Source organism: Urocampus carinirostris, chromosome 7 (genome assembly GCF_059441175.1).
Source record: "Urocampus carinirostris isolate Australia breed hairy pipefish chromosome 7, RoL_Ucar_1.0, whole genome shotgun sequence".
Lineage (NCBI taxonomy): Eukaryota > Metazoa > Chordata > Actinopteri > Syngnathiformes > Syngnathidae > Urocampus > Urocampus carinirostris.
The window spans coordinates 37,034,672-37,050,161 of record NC_142355.1 but is presented as its reverse complement, the minus strand read 5'-3'; the positions used below and the strand labels follow the sequence as shown (position 1 = coordinate 37,050,161).

At 40.3% G+C, this 15,490-nt stretch overlaps 1 protein-coding gene across 1 annotated transcript in view; it reads right to left on the bottom strand.

Annotated features, from left to right (window-relative positions):
• The window catches only part of aass (aminoadipate-semialdehyde synthase), a 37,456-nt gene that overhangs the window by 14,370 nt on the left and 7,596 nt on the right, over positions 1 to 15,490 (bottom strand). The window contains 8 exon segments of the mRNA XM_088340826.1: positions 4,662 to 4,729; positions 6,281 to 6,340; positions 6,412 to 6,523; positions 9,416 to 9,538; positions 10,346 to 10,494; positions 13,808 to 13,935; positions 14,893 to 14,971; positions 15,043 to 15,189. Of these exon segments, the coding sequence (XP_088196952.1) occupies positions 4,662 to 4,729; positions 6,281 to 6,340; positions 6,412 to 6,523; positions 9,416 to 9,538; positions 10,346 to 10,494; positions 13,808 to 13,935; positions 14,893 to 14,971; positions 15,043 to 15,189 (866 nt within the window).

Below are 15,490 nucleotides of genomic sequence, written 5' to 3'. Positions count from 1 at the left end.
GAAATCAAGAAAGAAGTCTAAAAAAAGTCTCAAAAGAATTTCAGCTCCTACTGTATATTAGTTGATTTTCAGGAGGATGTTTATCTAGTGATCGGCTGAGAAAAATGGTGGTCAAGCTGACCAGCGTGCTCAATTGCGCAAGAGAGGTTTTGCTCTTAGCCGCTGAGGCTAACTAGGCTAACCGTCATGAAGATTGACGCCTTCAAATGCATAGCCGGACCAATCCAACAAGTTTTACCTGATGCAGAAAATATTTTTGAAGGGGTATCTAAGTGTTTCTGCAGTGCAGTGGTTAGCACATCCGCCTAACACGCAAAAGGTCCCCGGTTCAACACCAGGTGGAAAAATATGCTGACCTGGAAAGGGATTGGCGGCAAAACACACCACAGGAAATGGTGGCCCTATGACCCAAGTAGTTAAGGGATCCATGAACCGTCAGAAACCATATACTGTGGGCCCACACGAGATAATCTTTTTGTTCCCAGATCCAGCTTGTATCTAGAATTTCTAACAAATTTTCCCGATACAAAATAACTGTAAACCAATTGATCCCTTCCCGGCTTCCCAAATGGATCGAAGTTGACCATAAATGCCTTTAAAACACAATTTCCTGATCACTAAAAAGTGACACGGCACGGGAGCACCACAATGGTGAGGCAGCACTTATAACAAAAACATGTTGGATTCACCGACGAGGATGAAGGGAACTCAGGAGCAGGGTAAGCCACTACATTATTGTTTTTTATCCATTTGTTATTTGCATGTTTAAGTGTGTAAAAGTAACGTTGCCTATGGTAGCTTGCTAATGTTAGCATTTGCTTGTTATCTGATTAATGACAGCACAGGTGTGTTTGTGGGTTTAGGGTTCACTTGGATGACTTTAGGAGGCCGGTAACTGTTGCATTGGTTTTCAATTATTTCTTAGAAAAGTACAGCCTAACAGCAACCATTCCTGTCCAGTCCAAGTTTTTTCCTGGGAAGGGTTTCGCTCCCCCACTATTTGGGTACAAATTCTGAGTATGCCTGTTTTGTCTACATTCGCATCGTGGGTTTTATGTTAAACCTTGTGGCGATGACGTTACAGCCTTAGATTTGTGATATATTAAAGACTCTTGGCTTTGAGTAAATAAATGTAAGGCAGGGCGGAAAACGTTCTCTATTTTTTTTTTCCACCAGCTATGATCACTTTGAGAATTCTAATTGTACAGCTCAATTATATTACTACCCTCAAAAAAACAACAACCGAAGCTAACTCTAGATTTATATGAAATACAGGTAAAAGAAAATAATTTTCAGATTACAATAATGGCAAACATCTCCACACCTATTTGAAACTCCAAATATTAATCACATGGGAGTGAGCACAAACCATTTTGTTTGTCCCCGATTAATGCCTTTATAAATCTCAGTTGTTCTCGTAGACCAGGGGTCAGCAATCTTTTCGGTGTGGAGTGCCACTTTCAAATTTCCTTGTAAATCAGTGTGCCACACACACAAGATCAATGACTCGCAAAACATTTTTTTTAATTCCGAAAGAGCTGTCATTTTACACCAGTCCGAATATACAACACGGATAGACATTGAAATCGTATAACTGACCAATTTATCTTCCACTATTCTTGTTCATCAATAAACTACGAAATTAATGTGTGGAACATGCGGAGAGGCCTGTAGACATCCATGACTTCAACTTTTTACCACAAGAATCAACCATTCTTCATCAGCAATGAACTACAATCAAAAACAAGTGATATGGACAGTTACATACCATTCATCAATGAAACCTTGTTGCAGAAAATATCAAAACTTTAAATAACAGCAACAAGGCAGATGGCTACTTGAAAATAAGTGCAACAGAAATAACAGCTGATTCGGTCTCAGATATAAATGGTTTGCCGTGCTTTGCTATGTATGCAGTGAGCAATGTGATAACTTGCTTCAGTGGTGGTGTTTTTAGCAGTGACAAAGATTTTTTGGGTTTGTGTTTGTTTGCCGTACCTGGACGCAGCGCGTTTTAATGTCGCTGCCTTGAATTCATGTTTCGTCTCGTCATGACGTTTCACACCTGATGTGCGAGGTACAACGCTCTCGAGGCATAATGCACAAACAGCACAGTCATTTTTTGCACAAGCCCCCAGTCGTCAGGTACAGAACGAGATTTTTTCGCTGAAGGAGCTGTCATAATTCATTCATTTATCGCGCACCTGTGTTTCTGTGGCTTGGTCAAAACACGGATTTCTCCTTTTCTGCGGGTCGCTGTGCAGACACACACTCGCACACGGAGCAGAAGAAGAAGGGCACTGCCGCAAAGCCTCTAAACAACATGGCGCGCCACTGAGCAAAAATAAAAAACTAGCCTGATGCTAATTGCTTCAGTCTTGCCTCATGATTGACAATAAACACTTGGAATTGAGTTTAAATTAAAAAAAGACCCATCACAGAAACATCGATATCACTCTGAAACAAGATACTGGGAAAATATATAGCCGGAATAGCTCACCGAAGTCGTTGCGTTCAATAATAATGTGCAACCATGGTCCTCTTATATCCGTGAGTGTAGTAAATCCAGGAGAGTAAAATATTTACAAATACAGTACAGAATGGTAAAATACTGTTTACTCTATGCCGTAGTTCTACCGAACATGCTATTCACAATTATCTTTTTCGGCCAATTGCAGGCTTTGTTTTGTCCCTTTAGCCTATGCAAGCCTGTAAATGATAAAAAGGATCCGCCCCCTTTACCTCAGAATAACTTTAAGCCAATAGTGATCGATTAAACTGATGATTGACACATCTTTTTCAGCCAATTGCAGGCTTTGTTTTGCCCCTTTAGCCTATGTGAGCCTGTAAATTATAAAAAGGATCCGCCCCCTTTACCTCCGAATAACTTTAGCCAATAGTGATCGATTCAACTGATGATTGACACATCTTTTTCGGCCAATTGCAGGCTTTGTTTTGCCCCTTTAGCCTATGTGAGCCTGTAAATTATAAAAAGGATCCGCCCCCTTTACCTCCGAATAACTTTAGCCAATAGTGATCGATTCAACTGATGATTGAAACATCTTTTTCGGCCAATTGCAGGCTTTGTTTTGCCCCTTTAGCCTATGTGAGCCTGTAAATTATAAAAAGGATCCGCCCCCTTTACCTCCGAATAACTTTAGCCAATAGTGATCGATTCAAATGATGACACATTGGTTAGTCAATGAAAACGCCGGTATATAAATCCCAACATATACCGCGGACTACTTCGCGTTCTGGGGGAAAATCTAGTCAGCGGCTGCTTGCATTAGTTGCAAGACTTTGCGACTTAATATTGATCCATACATGAGGCGCACTGTATTATAAGGCGCATGGTCAGCTTTTGAAAAAAATTAAGACTTTTAGGTGCGCCTTATAATGCAGAAAATACGGTAAATATATATATATATATATATATATATATATATATATATATATATATATGTATATACACTTTTTTTTTTTTTAAAGCATTTTTGAAGGGGCGTCACTACTTCGCGGATTTTCACTTTTCGCGGGTAGTTTTGGTCCCCATTAACCGCGATAACCGAGGGATTACTGTATTGGTTTTATATGCTACCATTTTAGATAATATTAATAATAGTCTGTGTGTGGAGCCCTATGAGACTACTGGTGATTAAGGGCTACACGAATAGACATGACTTGTTTTTGTCACCAACTTGACTTTCTTTAATCAGGGCTACAAAGTTGAATTTCGGTCGCACTGACCGACAAGCATGTTTTGTTTCTTACCTGAAGAGCTTAGCCACAAGCGTTACAAATCCTGGAATAGGGTCAGTGGCCTACTTGGTGGATATTAATTTAATACGGGAGGTTATGGAACGGATTAATGGGCAGAATTTGCGGGATCACTGTGATGGTTTGAAGTCGACACAAACCCACAGGGCTTTTCTTTTCCAGAACGGGGAAACAATTGATTGACATTGATATGCTTTTCATTATTTTTTACTACATTTAATATGCAGAAGTCTGCGGCCTTTGTTGGAGGAAATGAAGCGTGCGCTGTGTCTTTTGTGTTTTGACTCCTCCTAACAATAGAAGCATCATGTTGGAGGGCAAGCGGCCACCCTGCTGACCTTTGCCGTTAAGACCCGAGCCACTCTCATTAGCCGACAATCGCTAATCGGACGCGGCGGGTCTGACCGACGTTCGCCCGATTTAATTAAAAACTCCGGAAAGCAGGAGAAGGAAGTTCTCTCGGCCTCTCGCGTATGACAGCCCGGGGAGGATTTAAGATTAAGATTAAGACTCGAGATGAGCAGTTGATGGCTTGTCTGGAGCCCGAGAAAAAAAAAACAACAAGAAGCTCAATTAGGACGTCTTAAGACGCGCTGGCCTAGATATGAACAATAAGATGCAAATGATATTCGTCGGCAAAACACGAAGAAAGTAATCAGATTACAAGCATTAAAGAGGAGAAGATTTGGCAAAGACACATTTGTGAGTGTTTTAATTTCTCCCCCAATGTTATTTTGAGGCCAGGCTGACCGGCTGCCGGCTTCTATTTGGCGTACTAAACGCGTCAGAGTGTCCAATAACAGGTTTCATGTTGGCCCACCTTGGAAACTTCACACTTAAACGCCACGTTTAGCATTAAATACAGGGAAAAAAAGCAGTCTTACCGCTGCTGTCGAAGCTTGTCTATGTACTCAAACTTTGGCGTCAGGGCTCCGTTGGAGGTGATCACCGCCTGCAATGAAATTTGACACCTTTTGGACTTTTCACATGAACTGAAACGAGACGGAAACTGTAAACACAATTAGTTACGCTTGTCTGCCAACATGAGCTCTGTTGACGCTTGCAGGATTCAAGAAACGTTTGTAAATATATTTAGAATAAAACAGACACACATTGTCAATATTTTTGTTTAAACTGAAACTAATAAAGAAATCTAGAAAAAAATAAAAAGCAATAAAGTTTTTTCAGCAGCCCTGCAAAATGACACAGATGTTACAGGTAAAATAAAAAAGTTCATTGTGGGTATTTAAAATACATGGCAAACTGGTTAGTAACTAAGACGAGAAAGTTTGATCACATGACCCCGATTTTAGCTAACCTGCATTGGCTCCCTGTTAGCTTAAGATGTCATTCTAAGGTTCTGTTGGTAGTATACAAAATCATGCATGGACTTGCTCCCTCATATCTTTCAGATTTAATTTCCCCCTATGTTCCGGTCCGGAGCCTTCACTCTGAAAATGCCGGTCTACTCGTGATCCCATGAGCCAAAAAGAGATCCGCAGGTTCGAGAGCGTTATCCATCCGGGCCCCGGAATACTCTTCCCCCCTGAAATTCGCTCTGCAACCTCAGTGGAAATGTTTAAATCAAAGCTTAAAACACACTTCTATTCTATAGCATATGAATAACCTATATTTTATGTAGGTTTATGTTTTTATGTAGTTTTTTTTAGTCTGTAGTTTGCAATAGTCTTTGATCTGTGCAGCCCTTTGGCCCTTAATCACAGAGTCTCAAACAAATAAACATGACTTGCCGTGACTATTAAAAAATGTAATTCACTTAAATCACACTTTAAAAAATGTGTTTAATAAGAAAAAGAAAAAATGGAGATGGTTGCCTGTGGTCTTTTAAAAAGTTAGAAAAGACATTTAAGAAAATGTAAGATATTCAAATTAAAACTAATGTTGAAGCTGAAAAATATATCTTAAAACTTTGCATGATTTTAAAAGAATAAACCTGTTATGGAGTAACGAAAATTGTAAAAAAATAAATAAATTAAATTTAAGAATATGCTGCTAGAACAAATCTGCTTATATTTAAAAAGAAGAAGAAGAAAGTTGGTTGCATGTAGAATGTAGGTTTTTAGATCATTGGGATAAAAAGCAATTCTATTAGAAATAAATTGTACACATAAAACTATCCAAACACTCTGAAAAATCCACCATAAAACTGTGCATGTATTAAAAAAATCATTTATTTTGAAAAGAAGTAAACATCAAAATTTTAAATTGAATTTAAACCCGTTTTTAAAAATAAAAATGCAAGAAATTAAGAAACTAAGCAATGGTAGTGTGCTTTTGTAGTACATTGACAAAAGTCATTAAATAATTTATTCTGGAGTATATTTCAAGGAATATTACCACCCCTCCCCCACAGATACTCGATATCATTAGAATAAAACATATCTAAAACAGGTCAATCATATCTTACAAAAGCAAAACTTTTTCCATCAATTAAAATCAATATTTTGGTGGTTTGAGTTAGAAGTAGAGGATATGAACTTACGTCTCGGACTTGCGGGCTGAATTCTTCCTGGTCCATAGGCCTGCAGGCGTCGGAGGGCAGCTGAGGGACGGCACGAAGCAAAAAACGTTAGCGTTAAAACAATGGGCGGCAAAGGTAGGTTTCGTCCTTACCATCTCCCAGATGTATGGGAAGAGGCGGTCGCCGAAATACTCGGTGGCTTCAATGGGAAGCTGAGCCGGAAGGTTGTCAATGGAGCACATCAGAATGCCGTGGCCCTCCACACTGACGGCACCCACGCAAACAAACACACACAAAAGTCACTGATAACGCACGTTGGCCAGTTTCAAAGCATTTGTTGACACTTCGGAATAAATCCAAATGTTTTACAGTATTTTAAGGACTATAAGCTGCACTCAAAATAGTCTCTGGTAAGATATTTTCACATACAAGGCACTCTGGATTAAAAAGTACATTAAATTAAAACTACTAAACTGGGGTTGCATATATATAATTTTTTTTCAATTAGTCACAAAAGAAAATCCATGTAGATAAAAACAGAAAGTAACGATGACATTTGGTTTCACCACTAAAATAAATGAATTATGTAGAAGCAGGGAGAGCACAGCGGCGCAGTGGTTAGCGGGTGTGCGGCACAGTTCTGAGGTCATGAGATCAAACCTCCTGTGTGGAGTTTGCATGTTTTCCCTGTGCTTGTGTGAGTTTCCTCTGGGCACTCCGGTTTCCTCCCACATTCCAAAAACATGCATGTTAGGTAAATTGGCCGGTCTAAATTGTCCCTAGGTGTGAATGAGTGAGCGAATTGTCTGTCCCTGTGTGCCCTGCGACTGGTTGGCAACCAGTTCAGGGTGTCTCGTGCCCATTGCCCGAAGATAGCTGGGATGGGCTCTAGCATCCCCGCGACCCTACTGAGGATAAACTGTGCAGATAATGGAAGGATGGATGGATGTAGAAGCAGTTCATTGTACTTTCCTGTTTCATTTACCGCAATTTCTGGCGCCCTGGATTATAAAGCGCAATTTCGAATTTTGGGTGCGCAAAAATGCAACAATAATTATTTGAACACTAAACTGTTGCACAGGATTAAGATGAGAAAAAAAATGTTAAATGAAAAATGATCCACTATTTTGCTCAGGATTATTTTCTTATTGGGAAAAACAACTTGGGAAAACAAAAGGAAATGAAGCACTTCTGGCCAATGAGGTCATAAATTAACAAACTAACAAAGGCATTTCAAATAGTATTGGGACTGGTGCATTTTTTTTTTAATGACAAAAATTATCGAAGATTTTCCTCGCACAAACAAGTTTTAGAAAAGGAGGACGAAAAAATAGAGCAACAGTTTGGTCGATCAAATATTAAAAAAAAAAGCAATCAAATTTTTAAAAAAATTAACGCGTATTGCAAAGTAGATTTAGACTGCTTCAAAAGATTAAGATGAGGAAAAAAAGCTAAAAGGTTAAAGATGACCTACCATTTTTCCTTTCAGCAGAAAAATAATTAGAGATGCACCTTAATAAAGATTAAATGCCCTGACTTGTTCTCAAAAACGGCTCTGCCCATTGACAAATGTAATATCACTCAGTCAAAAATGTAGGTGTCATCTTTAACCCCGATCTGTCCTTTCAAACACACATGAAGAATATTACTAAAACAGCTTCCTTAAATCTTCGCAACATTGCTCAAATTCATCCCATGCTGTCTCAGTCGGATGCGGAGATTATAATTCACGTGTTTGTTACCTCCCGTCTCGATGACTTTAATGCACTACTCTCCGGTCTACCGAAGTCCAGAATCAAGAGTCTTCAGCTGGTACAAAATGCTGCAGCGAAGCTTTTAACTAAGACAAGAAAGTTTGATCACATGAGCCCGATTTGAGCTAACCTGCATTGGCTCCCTGTTAGCTTAAGATGTGATTTTAAGGTTCTGTTCGTAGTATACAAAATCATGCATGGAGTTGCTTCCTCATATCTTTCAGATTGAATTTCCCCTTATGTTCCGGGCCAGAGCCTTTGCTATGAAAATGCTGGTCTACTAGTGATCCCAAGAGCCAAGAAGAGATCCGCAGGTCCGAGAGCGTTCTCCATTCAGGCCCCGGTGCTGAGGAATGCTCTTGCCCCTGAGATTCGATCTGCAACCTCAGTGGAAATGTTTAAATCTAAGCTTAAAACACACTTCTACTCTATAGCCTATGAATAACCTATATTTTATGTTGACAATATCTGTGTATTATTTGCCCTCATGTAGGTTTAGGATCAGGGGATGTTGTCATAATAGTCTGTTGTTTGCAACTCTTTGTGATTAAGGGCTATACCAATAAACATGACTTGACTTGACTAAACCAGAAAATGTGAAAATCTTCGCTGAAATACCAAAATTGCAACACCAAAATAAATGATGCAAAAATGAGAATGAAAATAATAATTTAAACATTATTCTGCAATGACTTGCATAAACGATATCATATAAAACTATCAATAACTGACCAGGCAATGACTAGTTGGTGATTTTAAATGCTTTAATTAGTTTCTCATATAACAATAAAAGGCATTCAAGTGTTACTATTCCTTCCAAACAAAACCGGAAATACATTTTTGTTTGTTTACAGCTGAAAGATTTTGGTGCGTAAATTTTTGTACATATCTAAAAATAAAACAAGGTTTGCAAATGAGGTGCATTTATTGCTGGGAATAGTATTCCCCAGGGCAGCACGGCGGCGCAGTGGTTAGTGCATGTGCGGCACAGTTCTGAGGTCATGAGATCGAATCTCCTGAGTGGAGTTTGCATGTTCTCCCCGTGCCTGTGTGGGTATCCTCCGCGCACTACGGTTTCCTCCCACGTCCCCAAAACATGCATGTCAGATGAATTGGCTGTTCAAATTGTCCCTAGGTGTGAATGAGCGAGTGAGTGGTCTGTCTCTGTGTGCCCTGCGACTGGATGGCAACCAGTTCAGGGTGTCCCCAGCCCACTGCCCGAAGACGGCTTGGATGGGCTCTAGCACCCCCCACAACCCTACTGAGGATAAAGGATGCAGATAATAATAATAGTATTCCCCAATAAAATGATAATAATAATAATAATAATAAAAATAACTAAAATAAAGATAGGTTCAGTTCAGTCAACATGGCCGTGAAGAACAGGCCAAATGCTCCTCACCTGTCGTGGTCGATGTGCTGGTCTGCATCATACATGCAGAAGGGTTTATCGATGGTGGTGCACTCGTTCATGAACTGGATGGAGCCTCCGGCGTCGGCCGAGATGTCGCAAATGGCAAGCAGCCTAAAGGGAGAGAGGTGTTGCCCATCATCAACCAGAGGGCTTAGACTCAATCGAGTTGGGACCTCGTAAGCTGGGATCCTGGTGAGTTTGGGCCAAATAGGCTTTTCCACAAAAACAGCGCTGATAAAAACATCCCGCTCTTCTTAAAGGGACAGTGTTTTATATTTGTTCACTATATGTTGCTGTAATGTGTAGTGCAACCAAGTCCAAAGGAAGACTACAAACTACGGAGACTGAAAGTGAGCAAAAGGAACCCCTTTTCTTCAAATTCCTCCCCAGCCTTTCTCAAGGAAAGACGAATAAGGAAAAATATATATTTTTAGGAAGGAACTAAAAACAAGGAATAACAAATGAGAAAAAGAGGCAAAAAGGGAAAAGGGGAATACAAAGTAAGGAAAAAAGGAAGATAAAAGGGAAATGGAGAAAAAACGGAAAGAAATTCAAATTTTTTTTCTTTTTCATTTTTCTTGACTTTTTTTTCCTCTTCATTTTTTTTAATGTCTTTTCTTTATTTGTTAATTTATCCTTATATCTTTAATTATCTTTTTTCTTTTCTTTTCAAAAGTTGTAAAGTGCGTTTTGGTCACTTCGAGTCGCAATTTTTGTATTCTTACGTTGTGCTCTTAGCAATTGTTTTCAGTGGCCTGACAGTATACAGCGACATCTAGCGGGCAAATAAGACAATATGTCCTTTTTACATTCATATTAAGTCAGGGACCTCAAATTAACAACCTGGGGGCTGAATTGGCACCTGTGCTGCGAGTTTTAGACCCCCAAGCTTATAGTGTTAGCCTGTTGGCGTCATACCTGTGCGGCAGTTCCGGCATGCCCTCACTGGTGGCGCCGGAGCTCCTGCTGGGCCGGAGCAGCTGCTGAGCGTCCAGCCTGCGCAGGAGTCGCGGCGTCTGCGGCTCCCAGTAGATGCCGTTGATCAGGCAGGTGGTGTACGGCGCCACCTATGGGCGGCAGTGGAACAGCAATATTCGTCACTGCTGTTGCAACCTAGGTCAAAGCAGTGCTTCTTAATTTGAAAGAAGAAATCTTCTCGTGGCCTCCCGCCAAATATCGAACTTTTCTTTTTTTTTTAAAAAAAAAAAGGTCACATAATATTGGTGGGGACAAAAACAATGATTGTTTGATATTAGTGCTAACATGTTACTCCGTCCATGCCAAAACATTTTCGCTGACAAAAGCGTCTTATCAGTGTAATTGGGTTTTCATGGATTTGAGTGACAGCTTGATTTATTTGGCTAAGTTCGGTCTGCTGCCAATGTTTTTAACATAGCAAGCACACCGGTCTTAGCTGGGCTCCCTCCGTGGTCGAAGTGAAGTACTTGGAACCCTTTAACAAAGTTCCTCATCTTAGCTTTAGGGAGACTGTTGTTTTACTCTTTGCCCCGTCTCTCTTCGCCCTTCTCTGTGTTAAATCTTATTTTCATGGGGTGGCTAGAGGGTCTGCCTACACTTCATACTCAATGCTTATACTCTGTGCAATATGCACGGCATGGAGGTTAAAGGTCAATAAAGCACTCTAGTGTAATGGAGGTGCAATAGCACTTTAGTCTGGAAGAGAAAAAAAAAAAAGATTTCCGAAGTCGAACACCCCCGCCCCCCTTCACAGAGCATTGCAACCCGCATAACCTACCCCCCAATAAATGAGAACCACTGGGTTGCAGTGACAGAGTAATAATTCCCCACTAGAGGTTGCTGTAGCTTAGAATGTAGCTGGGTCATGCACATCCATAGATAGCACGCTACAGAAGCCCAGAAAATACCACCAAATTCAGGAGCCGACGTCCAGATTTTCTCAAGTGAGCCAGAACAAATTTCAGTCCGAAAAGGGACACAAAAGCCCCCCCCCAATAACGCACCAGATTCAGCAAAATACAAAGCAAGCTGTATACACCCGGCTGAAATTAGTCAATAACTGGAGTTGGTCAGAGCAGGTGTAAGTGGCTCAAGTTAGCGGAAAGCGGTAAAGCTACAAAAAAGGCCAGTAAAAAATTGCAAACGCAAACGTCCGAACTATGAACCACACTCAGCGACATAAACGGCTTGAGAAGGAAACAGTGGGGGAAAAAAAATCAAAGATGACAAGTCCCAGATGCAGAATCACGGGACTCTGACGATCGCTAGCATGAGAAACCGTAGTAGGCGTGTGTCAATACCGTAAGCTGCTAGTGGTGGGGCAAAGCCTGCACCCAAAGGTATAAAATAAGTAGCTAGTGAAGGAAACAGGTACCAGATGCCTAAATCACAAAAAATAGCAACAATCATTTGCATGAGCAGCAGAGGAAAGCAAGTGACAGTGAAGGACAAAGCAAGAGCATCTAACAATAGCAATAGCAGCTAGAGGCAAGTCATAATCTGAAGCGAATTAGCTAAAATGAGTGGCTAGTGAAGGAAACAGTAGAGAAAAAAAATGAAAGAAGCTTGAGTGAGGGGACCCGCCAACGTTGTTAAGGCAACGGCAAGCCATAGCCTGCAACTGAGTGGCTAACATGAGTGGCTAGAGAAGAAAACAGTCGAAAAAGTGTGGAATTTCTAAATGACAGGACAAGCTAACTTTGCAAAATTGTCATCTGAGCTTCTGCAGTGGTAAAAAAGTCACCCAACATGTCAGCTTCTTCAAGTTGTGTAATGATTACAAATGTTTAAACCTACGATTCTATGAAAAAAAAGCTCTATATGTTCGATATGTTTAATAAACTAAAACGTTGGCAAAAGACCTAGAATCATCTGACAAGTGTTCCTGTGCTGATTAATATTTCCCAGCATGAAAGTGACTCATGCCTTGGACCAGAAAATAAATGTTCTTGTGACTGGACACGCACTTGCATGAGCAAACATCATTCACTTCACGTGTCCATGGTTTTGCCGATCCCCCAAAGAATCAGACTAAACTCAAATGTTAATTTTAAAACTTCAGGTTTAGTACACTTTCAAGCCCCTTTTAACCCTCTTAATACCATTGGGGTGTCCCACGTTTGACAAACACTGTTTAAATTACCGTAACTCCGCGGTCTTTGGGCTAAAAGAGAAAAATCAAACGCTTCCGTGAAGAAGAGAAGACAGGCTTTAGATATAAGCCTTGATTTCAGAGAAACTCAATCCAAATAGTTCTCAAAACACCTCAAAGGTGGCAGCAACTTCCCACAATGGATGATCTCTCAGGCATTTGCATCACAGGCATCCACATGTGGCAACTGTCAAGTCACAGGCAATAAAATGAAACATACAGAGACGGTGCAAAGCAGAGACAGAGTGTTAGCAGTTTTTTAAAAACAGATGAATTTTTAAGAGAGAAAAATAAGTGAGTAAGAACAAGAAGAGACAAGTTTGCCTGGAGCTGATTGATCTCAACCAGAGTCATCAGAAAATTCCAAGTGTCTGTATAATACTTGGTAAATAAAGGGTTAGACTTTCAAAGCCATTTTTCCAATTTCCCCAGAATCAGTTAAAAAAGAAATCTGGAGAAATCGTGTATTTTGTAGATCCACTAACATATCTGCGAATTAAATATCAAAATTTTAATCTTCTATCCGCTGCCAATGTTTTTAACATAGCAAGCACACCGGTCTTAGCTGGGCTCTCTCTGTGGTCGAAGTGAAGTACTAGGTACCCTTTAACAAAGTTCCTCATCTAGGTGTTAGGTAAACATGACAGTAATATGTAGCTTACATTTTCAGTCGCAGGGAATTTTTCCCATTAAAATTTACCACTGGGTAACGCGACTCGTAATTAATGTCCGTAATTGATACATAATCCTTGCATTAATACACATTTCATAGTGCCCTGTTTATGTGTAGCATGCATCTGTCCTCTTGGGCAAAACCCGTGGGGGGGTGATGAAGTTTCATAGGATAATACCTTACAAACTAATGCCACCTGCCGTTAATTACGAGGGGAAAAAGAAATGCAATGGTAAGGTGAAGCCACCAGAGCAGGTGTGTCTGCATCATTTTTAAGCAGGCTTGTTATATTTTCGTCATTGAATGCTGGGTCTAACTGCGAAGAAACATGGCAACTATTTCATGATTTTACAAGCACTCTTCAAGTTTTGAAAACACAACATTAAAATGCAAGTATCTTCAAGGATTTCAAGCACTCGTATGAAGCCTGAATACTTGTAATCAAAAACAGGGGTCCCAAATTCACTTCATTTGGTCTCTGCTGAATTGACATTAATAATGAAAAAGTATTTCTCTCATTGATGCAGCGATGAAAAATGAAATAAAGGCAAAACTAAAAAAGGTTACGTGGACTGACGCTGGTTCTGAAGTGGGAAGTGTAGAGTTCCGGGTGGTTTTCGTACTCCATGGGGTCGTAGATGCCGTCGCTCTTCCTCATAAGATGGTGGTGACGGCTTAGCACCGTGGCATAAACCTTTGTCATGTCTAAACACAAAAATTACAAAAACAACTCAACATAAGTGAAATATTTGAACAAAGAAACAAACAAAAAAACGCTCGCGCAATGCTAATTGCTGACGTCTTGCCTGATGACAAGACTACACCATTAGCCGGATGTGAAATGCTTTCAGAAAAATTAAAAAGTAAAATTAAAAAAAAACATGTCATGCTGATTGGAGTGCTATAAGCTGATGACCACAAAAACAGTGTTAGCTGTATGCTAACTGCTAAAACAATTTTCTGTTTGACCCTGTTCACAAAGGTTTTTTCAATGTTCAGGGTCACATCTCGCTAAAACAATTTTAGCAATTCAACACGTGAGATGCTTAAAACAAAACAATAAAAAACTAGCCTGATGCTAATTGCTTCAGTCTTGCCTCATGATTGTACAACAAAAAAATTTGCTCATTGAAGACACGTGAGAAAAAAAGAGAAATACTAGCCTTGAAATATTTGCTCAAATTGCTGTGATCTTGCCAAAAATAACAACAACGCTCTTGGCCACATGCTAGCTGCTAAACCATATATACTAAAGCTATATGGCATGCATCTAGCAAGCCTGTTTAATGAAGAATATTAGAGTAATAATACAGTTTGTGAATGCCGGGTTACATCTCTTAGATGCTTGTCTGCTATTGATTAAGATCAAATAAAATGTTGTCCTGCTATTGGTTTGCTTCATGAACTTGCTGAAATGCTACTGGCTGAACTCCCTCCCACAATGCCTTTCTCTCTCTTCAATCATTTCAGAATGTTTTGGAAAGAATGTTACTCTTTGGCTATGCGTCCCAAGATACTAAAAGGAGAAGAAAGAAAATGAAGCTTGAGATCATCTAAAATAACATTTTTCTATCCACAAAATTCACTTTACAACCCCCACTTTAGAACAAATCCACGTGGTAATCCTGGGACACTCCTGTACACAAAAAAACAGTTCCTCACCTCCAGTTTCACTCACGTCCTTCAGCTCGTGAGGTTCGACATACTCCACGGGAAGCTCGTTGATTATGTCTTGCGCCCCCTGCAGGATATAACGGACATAGTGGTACGGCGCCGCCTGAACGGGATGTGTAAAGTGTGGCAGTTACGTACCTTGGAGACGTTGCCAGTGCCAGTAAAGCAGAAGGTGACGGGGCCGATGGACTTGGGCATGAGGCCCATGGAGATCTCGTAGCCGCAATCGCGCACCGCCTGGATGGCTTGCGAAACGTTGCGGTAGTTGTGAGCCATGCCGATGTGCTGTCAGGGAAAGATAGCGGTTATTGTCTTTACAAGCTAGTCGGTAGCACTTTGACAAGCTATTTGGTAGCGCTCTGACAAATGTAGAGGGTAGAACTTGAGATGCTACCCGCTAGAAGGTAGAAAAGCTAGCTTCTAGCGATTCGTCAAGCTACTCGGTAGAACTTTGACGAGGTAGCAGATAAAACTTTGACAATCAAGCCGTTAACAACTGTAAATCGATGATTTAAAGCTAAAATTAAAATATGCTTAGAGTATTGCTTCATGATAAATGCTAGACCTAATATGAGGCTATGTCCGA